This window comes from Equus caballus, chromosome 14 (assembly GCF_041296265.1).
Source record: "Equus caballus isolate H_3958 breed thoroughbred chromosome 14, TB-T2T, whole genome shotgun sequence".
In the NCBI taxonomy this organism is placed as follows: domain Eukaryota; kingdom Metazoa; phylum Chordata; class Mammalia; order Perissodactyla; family Equidae; genus Equus; species Equus caballus.
In genome coordinates, this window is record NC_091697.1 from 21,454,007 (window position 1) to 21,467,256 (window position 13,250).

Below are 13,250 nucleotides of genomic sequence, written 5' to 3' on the forward strand. Positions count from 1 at the left end.
AAAGCAATGCCAGCTTGCAAAAAAACTGTCATGAATCTCAGAATCGTAGGGTGCATCTCTGGACTGCCTGCAGGTTTGTTCGGTAGTCCTTGCCAGGTCTGCTAGTCACAGCAGTTTTGGGAAGCAGATAGCCTGTGAGCAGAGAAAGAGATGGCAGCAAGGAGGACCAGAACGACTTGCCTAGTCAACAAGCAACAGAGCTGGCCCCAGATCCAAGAGGTCTTTCTCCTACAACATCCTGCCCCTTTGCAGTTCTGCAACATTTGGGAAAATACGGGGTTCTTTATGCTACTGCCATTTATAAAAACGGTAAATAACAAAGGATCTAGTCATTTTTATTTTTTTTTCCCTTTACCCTTTCTTTTCCACCAAGCACGTATATTATTTGTGTGAAAGTGAAGTTTAAAAAGCAGAATGTTTTTTCTTTCGCTTTTTACTATTTGGAAGTTGAAAAAAGTCTACAATATTTGTGAAAATCCATTTTATCTCTTTAACATTTTAAAAATCTTTTTCTATATCTTCTCTGAGAAATCTTCTTCTTTAATGCAAATAACTCTAAATTATTACATTTGCGAGATCTTCCCCAAATTCTTTTCAAGTCTATTTCTACTGTGCATTTGGCCTACTACTCTTAGAAGACAGATTTCCTATTCAATAACCTTTTATTTCAAACTGTATTTTCTCTTCCAATTTTTTATTTCAGGGCCTGCATTTGTCCTGGTTTTATAATTCACAGACGGCAAACAGATATACAAAGGACAAGAGGAAATTTTAATGTATTGAACATAGTAGGAAATGGAGTACAATTATCTATAGCAATACAAATTTAAATTTTAAAATCAAGATACAGAGGAAGGCCAACATCCAGATTCAGCCTTAACAGAGTAGTTGGCATTGGATTTACCCTCCTATCATAAACAGTTATAAAACTGGACAAAATATACGAAATAACTATTTATAGGCATTGAATGAGCTACTGCAAAGGACTGTTATTCTTGAGAAAAAAGAAACAAAGGTGGCGAAACCCACATTTACCCCAGATTTCTTGCTGGGAGCACTTTCTAACTAAGGCACAGGAAAGTGTGGGTCCCAAACAGAAAGCAGTAGGCTTGTTGGGCAGAGCAAACAGAGACTGGTGTTCAGGACAGCTGAGGTGGCTGGAATTTGTATCAGAGAAGAGGGAGCTCAACAAATGTGTGTAAGGGACCCCCTTGGCATGGGTGCAGGCAAAAGCTCCAAAAGCCTGAGAAAGAGGGGCTGGCCCCGTGGCCGAGTGGTTAAGTTTGTGCGCTCCACTGCAGGCGGCCCAGTGTTTTGTTGGTTTAAATCCTGGGCGTGGACATGGCACTGCTCATCAAACCATGCTGAGGCAGTGCCCCACATGCCACAACTAGAACGACCCACAACGAAGAATATACAACTATGTGCTGGGAGGCTTTGGGGAGAAAAAGGAAAAAATAAAATCTTAAAAAAAAAAAAAAAAACAAACCCTGAGAAAGAACAGCTACTGGGGAGTTGTGAACTGAGAGGAGATTCTGGAGCTCTCCCAGTGCTGAGACACGGGGATTTCAATGAGCTAGAGAAGAGATTTCACTGAACATCGGGAGCATTCAGTTGAGAACCCAGAAGGGCTAAGCCTCAAGACTCTAGCCCTTTAATAAGGGCTGCTTTAGAACCACCCTTACAGATTCCAGAAACAAGCCTCAACAGGAGAGAGCTAATCTGCCAGCAAATGAACTGCTTGCCAGAATAAAACCCAATACTCTTTAAGGGAAGACAGAAAATTTCAGACTCTCAACAATGCAGCATTTACAATGTCCAGTACACAATAAAAAGTTACTAGACAAGGAAAAACGCAGAAAAATGTGATCTATAACCAGGAGCAAAATGTTCAGAGAAACAGGCTAAGAGGTGATATGGATGCTGGAATTAGCAGACAAGAACTTCAGAGCAGCTATTATAAATATGTTCAAGATTAAAAAACAACCAACCAACCAACCAACCAACCAACCAACCAACCAAGATGTATATAATAAGTATATAATGAGATGGAGACTATCAGCAAAGAGAAACGGAAACTACAAAAATGAACCAAAAGGAAACTCTAGATCTGAAACATGTAATATCTGAAATGAAAAAAAAAAAATCACTGAATAGGTTTAACAGCAAATTGGGCACTGCAAAAGAAAAGACCAGGGATCTTGAAGACTATTCAAACTGAAATAGAGAAAAACACCCAAAAAGATAAAACAAAATAAACAAAGCAAAACAATAGAAAACACCAGAACCTCAGTGATCTGTGGAACAGTGTCACGTAGTCTAACATAGACGTACTTGAAGATGAGAATTTGGGACAAAGAAATAATGGCTAAAATGTTTCAAAATTTGATGAAAAACGTCAACTCACAGATTCAAGAAGCTCAGTAAACCCCAAGTGGGATAAACGTAAAGGAAACCATATGCAGGTATCATAATCAAACTGATAAAAATAAAAAATAAAGCAGGCAGAGAAAAAGGACACAGGACACAAAGGGGAACAACAGTAAGAAATTCTAAGGACTCCTCATCAGCAGCCAGAAGAAAATGGAACATCTTTAAAATAAACAAAGAAAAAATACCTATCAACTTAGAATTTACAACAAGTAAAAACACCACCAATAAATGAAGGTGACATGAAAACATTTCCAGATAAACAAGAACTAAGAGAATTCATTCCAAGTAGACCTGCACTACAAAAATAGTAAAATAAGCAACATCTTTGAGTGGAAGAGAAATGATACCAGATGGAAGTTGGATCTTCAAGAAGGAAAGAGGAACACCAGAAATGGTAACTATGGGCCCAATGTATGTTTTTTCCATTAACTCAATTCTGACAATATCTACTTGGAGGTAGCATTAGATCCCACAGGTTAAGGGCTCAGTCCTACAAGACTGTCTTCCTACTCTCACTTCAGACGCCAACTGAAAGTTCATCTTGTCATCTGTGCTTCTGAATGACCAGTTGTAAGTTGGAAGCTCCCAGGACGCCCTCACTGGGTTTGATTAATTTGCTAGAGTGGCTCACAGAACTCAAGAGAAACGGTTTACTTACTAGATCACCAGTTTATTATAAAAGGATATAACTGAGGAACAGCTAGACAGAAGAGATACATAGGGCAAGGTATGTGGGAAGGGGCGAGGAGCTTCTATGCTCTCACACGTCATTCTCCTGGTATCTCCGCGTGTTCAGTAACTTGAAACTCTCTCTCCTAACCCGGTCTTTTTGAAAGGAGGCTTCATTAGAGAGGCATGACTGATTAAATCACTGGCCATTGGTGATTGAACTCAATCTCCAGCCCCTCTCCCCTCCCTGCAGGCAGGGATGGGATGGAGTGGGGGACTGGGGACACGGTTAGTTCCCCTGGCAACCAGCCCCCATTCTCAGGTGACCTAGAGGCATTCCAACAGTCACCTTATTAATATAATAATAGACACTTTTTATCTCTCTCATCACTTAGGAAATTCCAAGGGTTTTAGGAACTCTGTGCCAGGAATGGGATGAAGATCAAATATAAATTTTTTACTATAAATCACAATTTACCACAGTATGTAAATATAAAAGACAGTTCCCCCGCTCATTTCTTAATTTATTTTAAAAACAACTAAATGTTTAAAGCAAAAATATGATTTCATCCTGGAGTTTACACATATGTAAAAGTAAAACGTATGACAATAAAGCACAAAGAATGTGAGTGGGGTAAACGGAAATATACAGTTGTAAGATTCTTACATTATATACTAAGTGATATATAACAGTGATAATTCAAGGCAGACTGTAGTAAGTTAAAGAGGCATATTGTAATTGTAAGACCAACCTTTATAAAAACACATTTGCTGAAAAAGCATTTGATAAAATTCACTACCCACTCATGATAAAAACTGAGAAAACTAGGAGTAGAAGGGAACTTTAACTTGTTAATGAACATCTACAAAAAAACCTACAGCTAGCATCATAATTAATGGTGAACTGATATTTTAATTAATCAATAATTAATTAATGGACCAAATGCTTTCCTCTAGGATCATGAACAAAACAAAGATGTCTGCTTTCACCATTGTTTATTCAATACAGTAATGGAAGTTCTAGCCACTGCAGTAAGGCAAGAAAAGGAAATAAAAGGCATAAAGACTGGAAAGGAAGAGCTAAAACTGTCCTTATTTGCAGATGACATGACATCACAGGTCTACACAGATAATCTCGAGGAATCTTTGGCACAAAAGTATTATCCATCAAAGGAAAAACTGATAAGCTGGATTTCATCAACATTTAAAACTTTTGCTCTGTGAAAGACCTTGTAAGAGGATGAAAAGACAAACTACAGAATGGGAGAAAATAATTGCAAACCACAGATCTGACAAAGGACTAGTGTCTAGAATATATAAAGATTCTCAAAACTCAACAGTACAAAACAAAACAATCCATTTAGAATAGGAAAAAAGAGACATATAAGTGAAGTTATACAGATGGCAATTAAGCACATGAAGGATGTTCAATTTCATTAGCCATTAGAGAAATGAAAATGGAAATCATGATGATTCCATCACCACACATCTATCAGAATGGCTAAAATAAAAAACAGTGACAATACCAAATGCTGGCCAGGATGCAGAGAAACTGGATCACTCATATATTGCTGGTGAGAGTGTAAAATGGTACAGTCACACAGGGAAAGTTTGGCAGTCTTTTTAAAAACTAAACATGTAACTGACATATGATATAAGAACTGTACTCCTTGGCATTTATTCCAGAGAAATCAAGAATTATGCTCACATGAAAATTTGTACATGAATATTTATGGAAGCTTTATTCATAAAAGCCCCAAACTGAAAACACAGATATCGTTCAATGGGTAAACGGTTAAAAAAATTGATGGTATACCCACACCATGGAATACTATTCAGCAATAAAAAGGAAGGAACTATTGATACACACAACAACTGGAATCAATCTCTAGAGAATTATGCTGAGTGGAAAACGCCAATCCCAAAGGTTACATATTGTATCATTACATTTACACAACATTCTTGAAATGACAAAATTGTAAAAATGGAGAACAGATTAGTAGTTGCTGGGGGTTAAGAAGGGCTGGGGACAGGAGGGAAGTGGGTACAGCTATCAAAGGGCAACATGAGTAACCCCTGTGGTCATGAAAATATTTTGTCTCTTGGCTTGTATCAATCTTGATATCTTCATTGTGATACTGCACTATAGTTTTGCAACATGTTACCATTGGGGGGAATTGGGTAAAAAGTACATGGGATCTCTATCATTCCTTACAACTGCATGTGATCTATACTTAAGTCAAACCAAAATTTTAATCGAAAAAAAGAAGCTTAAAAAACCAATAGGAGCAATAAAATGGAATAATAGAAAATACTTGATTAGTCCAAAGAAGGCAGAAAGGATGTAAAATGAACAAATAAGAGGGACAAATAAGAAACAAATAACAAGATGATAGATACACAACCAGTAATTAAATAAAATGTGAATGGAATAAATAACTCCAATTAAAAGGCAGGGATTGTCAGCTGCCTAAAAAAGAAAATCCCAACTACCGTCATGAGTTGCTAACTGTGGGGATATATTCCGAGAAAAGTGTCAGTAGGCGATTGTGTTATTGTACGAACATCATAGTGTGCAATTACACAAAACTAGATGGTACAGCCACTAAACACCTAGGCTGCACGGCAGTAATCTTATGGGACCACTGTCATATATGTGGTCTGTTGTTGATGAAAATGTCACTTACGGTGCATGATATATATGCTGTTTACAAGAAACATTTTTTTTTTGTTAGACTCACATACGAGTTACAAGAATAGTACAAAGAATTCCCAAATACCCTTAATACCCTTCACTCAGATTCCTCAAATGTTAAACATTTACCACATTTTCTCTATCCTTCTCTTTGTCTCTGTCTTTTCAATTTTTTTCTCTGAACTATTTGATAGTAAGTTGCATACATGACATCAATTTATCCCTGAATACTTCAGTGTATAATTCCTAAAAACAAGGACATTCTTTTGGATAACCCAAGTACAATGATCAAAATCAGGCAATTAACCTTAACACAATACCATTAGATTATCCACAGACTTTAATCAGATTTTACTGTCCTAATGAAGCTGTTTATAGCAAAAGAAAATCCCAGATTACACATTGCATTCAGTTGTCTGCTTTTGATGTCTTTTGATCTAGAGCAATTCCTCAATTTTGCTTTGTCTTTCATGACACTGACATTTTTGAAAAGTGCAGGTCAGTTTTTTTCACAGAATGTTTCTCATTTGGGATTTGCCTGATTATTTCTCCATGATTAGATTGAAGTTATGCATTTTTTGGCAGGAGTACTGCAAAAATAATGTTTTGGTTTTTTTCAGAACATCATATCAAGAGGCACATCATGCCAATTTGTCCTATTGTTGATGTTAACTTTGATCACTTGAATAAGGCAGTGTCTCCATCGTAAAGTTATTATTTTTCTCTTTATAATTAATGAGCATTTTGTAGGAATATACTTTTGAGAGTACGCAAATATCTTAGTACTCCACAAACTTTCACCATTTTAGTATCCATTCATACCTGAAATAACTATCATGATGGTTGCCTATGGTATTTTTTCCAAATTCATCATTTCCTCTTACATTTATTAGTTGGCTTTTGACTGTAAGGAAGAGGGTCCTTTCTCTTTCTTCTTTCTCTCCTTCCTATCAGTATTAGAATCATAGATTCTTATTTTATTTAAGTTTATAGTCTATTACTGTCAGTATTTATTTTGATACTCAAATTACCCCTGGTTTGGTCAGTAGAAGCCCTTTAATCTGGCTCTTGTGTCTTCTGACATGCTCTGGACATTCTTTGAACATTTCCTTACTTTCTGGCACAAGATGTTCCAAACTCATCATATACTTATCTTGTACTTTTCCCTGTGTCAGCTCTGGAATCAGCCATTTCTTCAAGGAATTCTGGTTCCTTTTAGTGTAAACTGGTATTTAGAAACAAAGATCTGAGTACTAGGTGTGCTTATTGCTACTAAAGTGTAACTGTTTCCATGCTCTCAGTGGGCAGAGGTAGGAAAAAGATGTTTGAATACACACACATACATTTATATAATATATATAAAACACCCTCATACATCTACATCTATTCCTGTATCTATCTGTATTTACTAGAGACCACAAGTTCATACTGATGCCTCCGATTCTAATCCAGCAACACAGAGTTCCTTCTATCCTTTCCTCTTTTCACGTGTAACTCTTTTCTCTGACAGTGAGAAATTTGGCTCTTATTATCCACAATATATTTATTTGTTTAATCTTAGAATACACAGAAGATAGTTTTTGAATTGTTAACTCATACCTCTGCACAAAGGAATTCCACTAACTAGAGTTCAATATTTATTTACAGCTCATTTTGTCTTTAGCCTGAGAGCATTTAGTCCAAATACAGTGTTTTAAGATACTTGGACAAATCAGTGGTTGCCAGTGGTTAGGGAAGATGGATGGTTGTGGCCACAAAAGGATAGCACCACAAGGGATCCTTGTGGTGATGGAATTCTTCTGTATATCTGATTGTGCTGGTGGTTACATGAGTCTACACGTGATAACACCGCAGAGAATACACACAAATGAGTGCATGTAAAATGAGTGAAATCTTCATACGTTCCATGGATTGTACCAATGTCAATTTCCTGTCTGTCATATTGTACTATAGTCATGTAATATGTAACCACTGGGGAAAACAGGGTGAAGGGTACATCCAGCCTCTCTGTATTAGTTTTTGTAAATTCCTGAGAATCTATAATCATTTAAAAATAAAAAGTAAAAAAAAGTTACCTGGGCTTGTTCTCCCCGACCCTCTCTTCCCCCTCCCCAGTTATGTTATTTATTTAAAACAGTTAGGTTAATTTGTGTCTGTTTGTATTCCATGTTATGCTTTCCCTTGATTCATTTTTCATCAACTTCTGCACTGACTTATTTTTCTTTTTTGAGTATGTAAAACACTAATCTGGCTCTAAAAGTTATTCCTATATGAAGTAGTATATACTCAGGGAAGTATTACACCACCACCACCCCCACCATGACCACCCCAGCCCAGCATCTTTTCTCCTTTCCAGCCCACTGCCATCCACCCTCTGTATGTAAGCAATTTGATTAGTCTGTGGTTTATCTTAGCTTTGTTTCTTTTTTCACAAATGATCATAATCACGTATATTTTTAAATTTCTTTTTTCTTACAAAATATATATCTATATTTACTATGCATACTCTTTTGTATATATTTTTTTACTTAATAATATATTTTGGACTCAGTTCATAAAAATTTTGCTCCTATTTTTTATTTTTATTTACTTATTTTTTTGTGAGGAAGATTTAGCCCTGAGCTAACAGCTGTTGCCAATCTCTCTCTTTATGCTTGAGGAAGAACACTGTCCCTGAGTTACCCATTCCTCAGATTTCCCATCTCTCAAACGAATGACTGGTATGCCAGTTGAACCCAAATGAAATAACTGCTGACAAAGTGATAAAGCAAGTATGGCGCTTATGTACACTTCCTTCTGTCCGACCACTATAACATGTTGCCTCCTTTGAACACTGAAATCGGGATTAAGAAATCCTGGATTTAAATTTGGATTCTGAGTCTGATTAGAAGTACTATCTTGGGCAAATTACTTCACTACTTTGAGTATTTTTCTCATTTGTTAAATAGGAATAATGTTATAAAGTTTCACGGAAATATGAGATAATGTGACAATGACTGGCACATTGTAGGGACCCAATAAATGTTTGTCTTAATCTTAGCAGGGCATTTTAATTAAATCTTTATTACAAGGCTATTTGGTGTAACATTTTCTTTAATGGAGGAACCAGAACTGTACAAGAACAGTTTTAGCTGCCAACTGGGAGCTTAGGGGATGGGGATAAGAAGCAGACACGGAGCTGATGGAGTCAATTTCCCTAGGGTACAATGGCTCTCTCATGGTCCTGTAGCAGCAACTGTTCATGAATTCATATTCATTCATTTATTTTTCTTCCTCTGGATTCTAAAATTACTGGTTCAAAGAAGGAATCATTGGTCCTGGCCAAGAACTCTATTTCTTTATCTCCTCCTAACAGAATGCTTTACTAATTCATGCTTGGAGAAACTGAATTCCTTACTCTTACTACCTGAGCTCATTCTACAGGTCCAACCTTACTCATTCTGGGTCACCTCTTCTTCTCCTAATATTGGACATTTCACTCATCCATCAAGGCTTTAGTAGACATTTACACCAGGTTCTATAGTTGAGGGTCAGGGAAGAAGGTAGTGCTTAACAGCAGAACCTGGAGGGATGAGTCAAGTTGTTAGCCAAACAGATAAAGTAAGAAGATTTAGGCCCCATTTGCGATACCCTGCCACTTCCCAATAAATTATGCCTTAGTTGCAAATAATAACAATTAGTGGAGAACCTCTATCTTTCAAAAGGTTAAAGAGACAGGAACTGTCCCTTTACCTCTTTTTCCCCCAATATAACTATTATTTGGAATTTTCTTTTGAAATTATGTTCCCTGAACAAAAAACGAAAACAAAACTAAGACTCACCTCTGACTCCTCTCAGGAATGTCCAGCACAAACCCAAACATCATCTCAGCAATTTTATTGGAGCTGCAGGTGGGAGTCCTGTCTACCTCTACGGCTATGGACAGCATCCTCTGCAGCTGGCACACAATCCTGAGTCCAGAACACAGAACACAAGTGAGCGAGAGGGTCTGACAAGGAGCCACCCTGCTGGCTGGGAGGAGGTCCCCACCAGTGTACTAAAGGATCTTGGAAAGCACACACTAAGTCAGGGAGAACTACTCAAGCCATCAGCATGCTTTTATTTAGCAATTTCACCTACCTGAATCCCTTTTGCCAGATCATACTATCTGAACCTCTCAGAACCTGGGGTTGAGCTGCAAAAGCAAGCTGCTTTTAAATTCAAAAATAGAAACACACAATCTTAAGGATCTAGAGAACTTTAAGGATCATCTAACCTATAACTTCTCTGTTTTACAGATGAAGAAATAGGTCCAGAATGACTAATAATTATTTGAATTTCTTTGACATAGGAGAAAATACATATTTACCAAGTAGTTTTCTCCTGTTACTGGTTCCTATACAATAATCTTTTACCAATTGGGTTCAGTCTCAGAACTTTAACTGGGAGAACGTGACCCTTTCTCTCATCAGACCTAACTGCGGAAGAGAGCCAGGTTGAGGTGGCAGAAGGAATCTGGGCAACCCCTCCAAAAGGTGAGACTGGCTTGAAGTCAACCTTTTCTAACACGATTATTTGTGACGGAAGAAAGGGTTCTGCTTTTCAGAAAACCTGCAGTCAGTGACACAATAGGTGGACCGGGTGCTTCGGCATCAGGTTCCGGCTCTGTAATGACAAGTTGTTCAACTTTTGACAAATTACTAAACTGCTCTGAATCCAAGTCTTCTCGTCTCTAAAAAGGGGTGAATAAAACCACCTATTTCATTAAGTTGGAGTGCTGTGTAAGATACCTGGCAGACAGGCACTCATTAATAGTCAATGGTAGCATCTATTGTTGTTAAGATCACAATAAGCTGACTTTTAGAGGCCTTTCTTTTGAGTTTTTACTAATATTTACTTACAATAAATTTATTATGATTGCTACTATTATATGAGATTAGCTTCCACTGAAGGAGCAGTGTCTGCCTCTCTTGGGTCTGTATGCTGGGGTTCTGGAATAATGCTACTTTAGGGCCTCCTCCAATCTGCCAAGCAAATGCTCCATTGTTCCCAAACATTCTCTCTGTAGATACAAAGTTATTTCCTAAATTAGCTAAAGCCCATAGGCCTTATATGAAAATCAGGTTGGTGCAACTAAATTATAATATAGCATTGTGAATTCAGGCAAAATGCTGTATTTGAGCTGTCAAATGTTACTGGCTTCTAACAATATGATTGACATAGAATAGGAGGTTACTCGTGTAAGGACAATTCTAGCCCTAAAATCCTGGCATGTCTCAAAAAATGCCAAGACCACTCTCAACCCCATAAAAGGAATGCCAGAAATCTCTTTCCAGTGCAGTCTGAGGTAACGGGACCTGCCCCGGCCTGAGCCATTGCTTGGAACCTGCAAGCTGAACTGCTATTCTTCTGCCAGGACTGGAGGAGAGGTACAGGTCCTTGAGGACAAAGGCTGCTGGGACATTCACTACTCATGACTCCTTCTCTTCTGTCAGAGGATAGGTGAAGGGATGAGGAGCTGTAACCCTGTATTGTCTCTTGGAATCCAGGAAAGGGAGGGCAATGTCTCCTAGCTTGTGTTTAACTTCATCTTTGTGAATTTGAATTCACTTAGTGAAGTCCTATTTATCTAGGGGGGAAAGCATCTGCTTTTGTTTTACCTTTCGAATTAGAAATTTAGGCTTTAGTCAAACTAAGAGCCTTTAGTAAGAATCATTCTATGTTACAAGAGCTTGTTAATTTTGGGGAAACTGCTCGTAGGGAGTGGTGCTATTCTCTGAAACAGTAAATCCCAATAGCCCAGGAAAGATGGCTGCTGCCTCCCCCTTACAGCTGATTGGTGTTCTTTGTCAGGGCCGGCGGGGGAGAAGGGTGGCTACTGCTGCCCCTCAAGATTCCTGTTCCTGAAGAGGTTTGATTCCCATTTGGGAGCTGAGTTAATCCGTCTTCAGTTACCGCTTTGACCAACCACTTGATAACATCCCTGCAATGGAAAAAAGATAAGAAAGAGAACGTTCAACCTTGTCTTATTGCATGGTGCTCTGAGCTGCAGCCTTAACCTGGGCTCCTAGACCCCTAGATTTCCCCAAAGGCAAAAAGGGGGCCCTTAGGCTATTTTCAATACTTAAACAACTCTAATGGAAATCTCACATTTAGTTGTAATAAGGTCACAAAAGCTAACTAAATATCAACATTTTCCTTTGAGTTATAATTGAAAGGTACCTCTGAGGTCAAAAAGCACTACCTGTGGCTTCCTGATTGGAACACTCCTTGACCAGGTGGAAAGTGTGACTGGATGACAACAGACATCCTTGTTGGTTTTCTAATATTAGATGTCATCTATTAATGCTAATAACCAGGGTTTAGAATATGTGCAGTGGTGTCATACTTTATACAGGGTATAGGCTCTAAAAGTTAGGAAGGTAAAAATATTTAATATTGTCAAAATTACTTCTGACAATCACTTAGGTAACTCAGGTAAAAATGGTGGATTGAATACACACATGTAATTTTGTTCCCTCCTAAAATTCCACTAATACTACAGTAAATAATATTTAAAAAAAATCCACAAGGAAGGGGAGAAAAAAAGGGGAGATAACAACAGTAAAATTTTGGAAGCTAGAAGGAAAATGAAGTATATTAAAAAAATAGAATATTACATAGTAGTGAAAATGGATAAGCTACAGTGATAGGTAACAATATGGACAAATCTTAGTATTCTACCTGATTAAATGAAAAATAAAAGTCCCAAGAGATTACATACAGCATGATGCCCTTTTATATAGAGCTAAAAGGAACAAAAATAAAAATATACACTTTATAGGAACACACATAGATGCAACAAAACTACACAAAAGGGAAAGGAAATGATGAACATTCAGGATGCTGATTACTTTGGGTGTAGGAAGGCACAAAAGTAGGTAATGGGGGATGGATGTGTGGATAGATGTAGGTAATTGTTAAGGTGGCAGCCTTTGATTTGGAGGGTAGGTTAAGAGACGGCTGATTACAAAATCAAAAGTGAGCAATTAACAAGTGAATAAATTATTAGCAAGTGTGTCATGTTTCAAGGATGATGTTTAATCTAAGTCCTTACTTTGGCAAAGGGATACATTTTAACTGATTTAGCAGGATTGAGAAAGCTGAATCCTAAGCCAGCAGATGAAAAGAGCAATCCTATTTACCAAAAAAGAAAAAAACCCAGAATCTTCAATAAGCTTTGCAAATAGCAGTACAAGGTTTCTCTGAAGTGAGGGTGAAAGGGGTTAAGTTAGAATAAGCAGGATGGCTTATAAGCTGTTTAAAAAAAATCTTAGATCCCTAGATTGTCTTCCTCAACTCTGCAGACTACAGGTTAACTTTGTGGAGAGGTAAAGCAGAGGGTCTCCGGACTGGGATACCAGACACAGCTAGGAGGCAAAGGCACCGAAGCAAAAACAGGGGCCCGGGGGGACATACGCATGCTGAAGGCAGA

General features: G+C 37.7%; 1 protein-coding gene across 3 annotated transcripts in view; it reads right to left on the minus strand.

Moving 5' to 3' along the window:
• Positions 1-13,250, minus strand: part of SIMC1 (SUMO interacting motifs containing 1) — a 92,045-nt gene that overhangs the window by 10,388 nt on the left and 68,407 nt on the right. For all 3 annotated transcript variants that reach the window (XR_002799508.2, XM_023617189.2, XM_023617191.2), the window contains exons 6-7: positions 11,607-11,759; positions 9,619-9,747 (exon numbers count right to left, since the gene is read on the minus strand). Coding sequence is in view for 2 of the 3 variants with exons in the window: in XM_023617189.2 (XP_023472957.2) it covers positions 9,619-9,747; positions 11,607-11,759 (282 nt within the window). In the remaining variant the exon portion in view is untranslated. The remainder of the gene's footprint in view (positions 1-9,618; positions 9,748-11,606; positions 11,760-13,250) is intronic.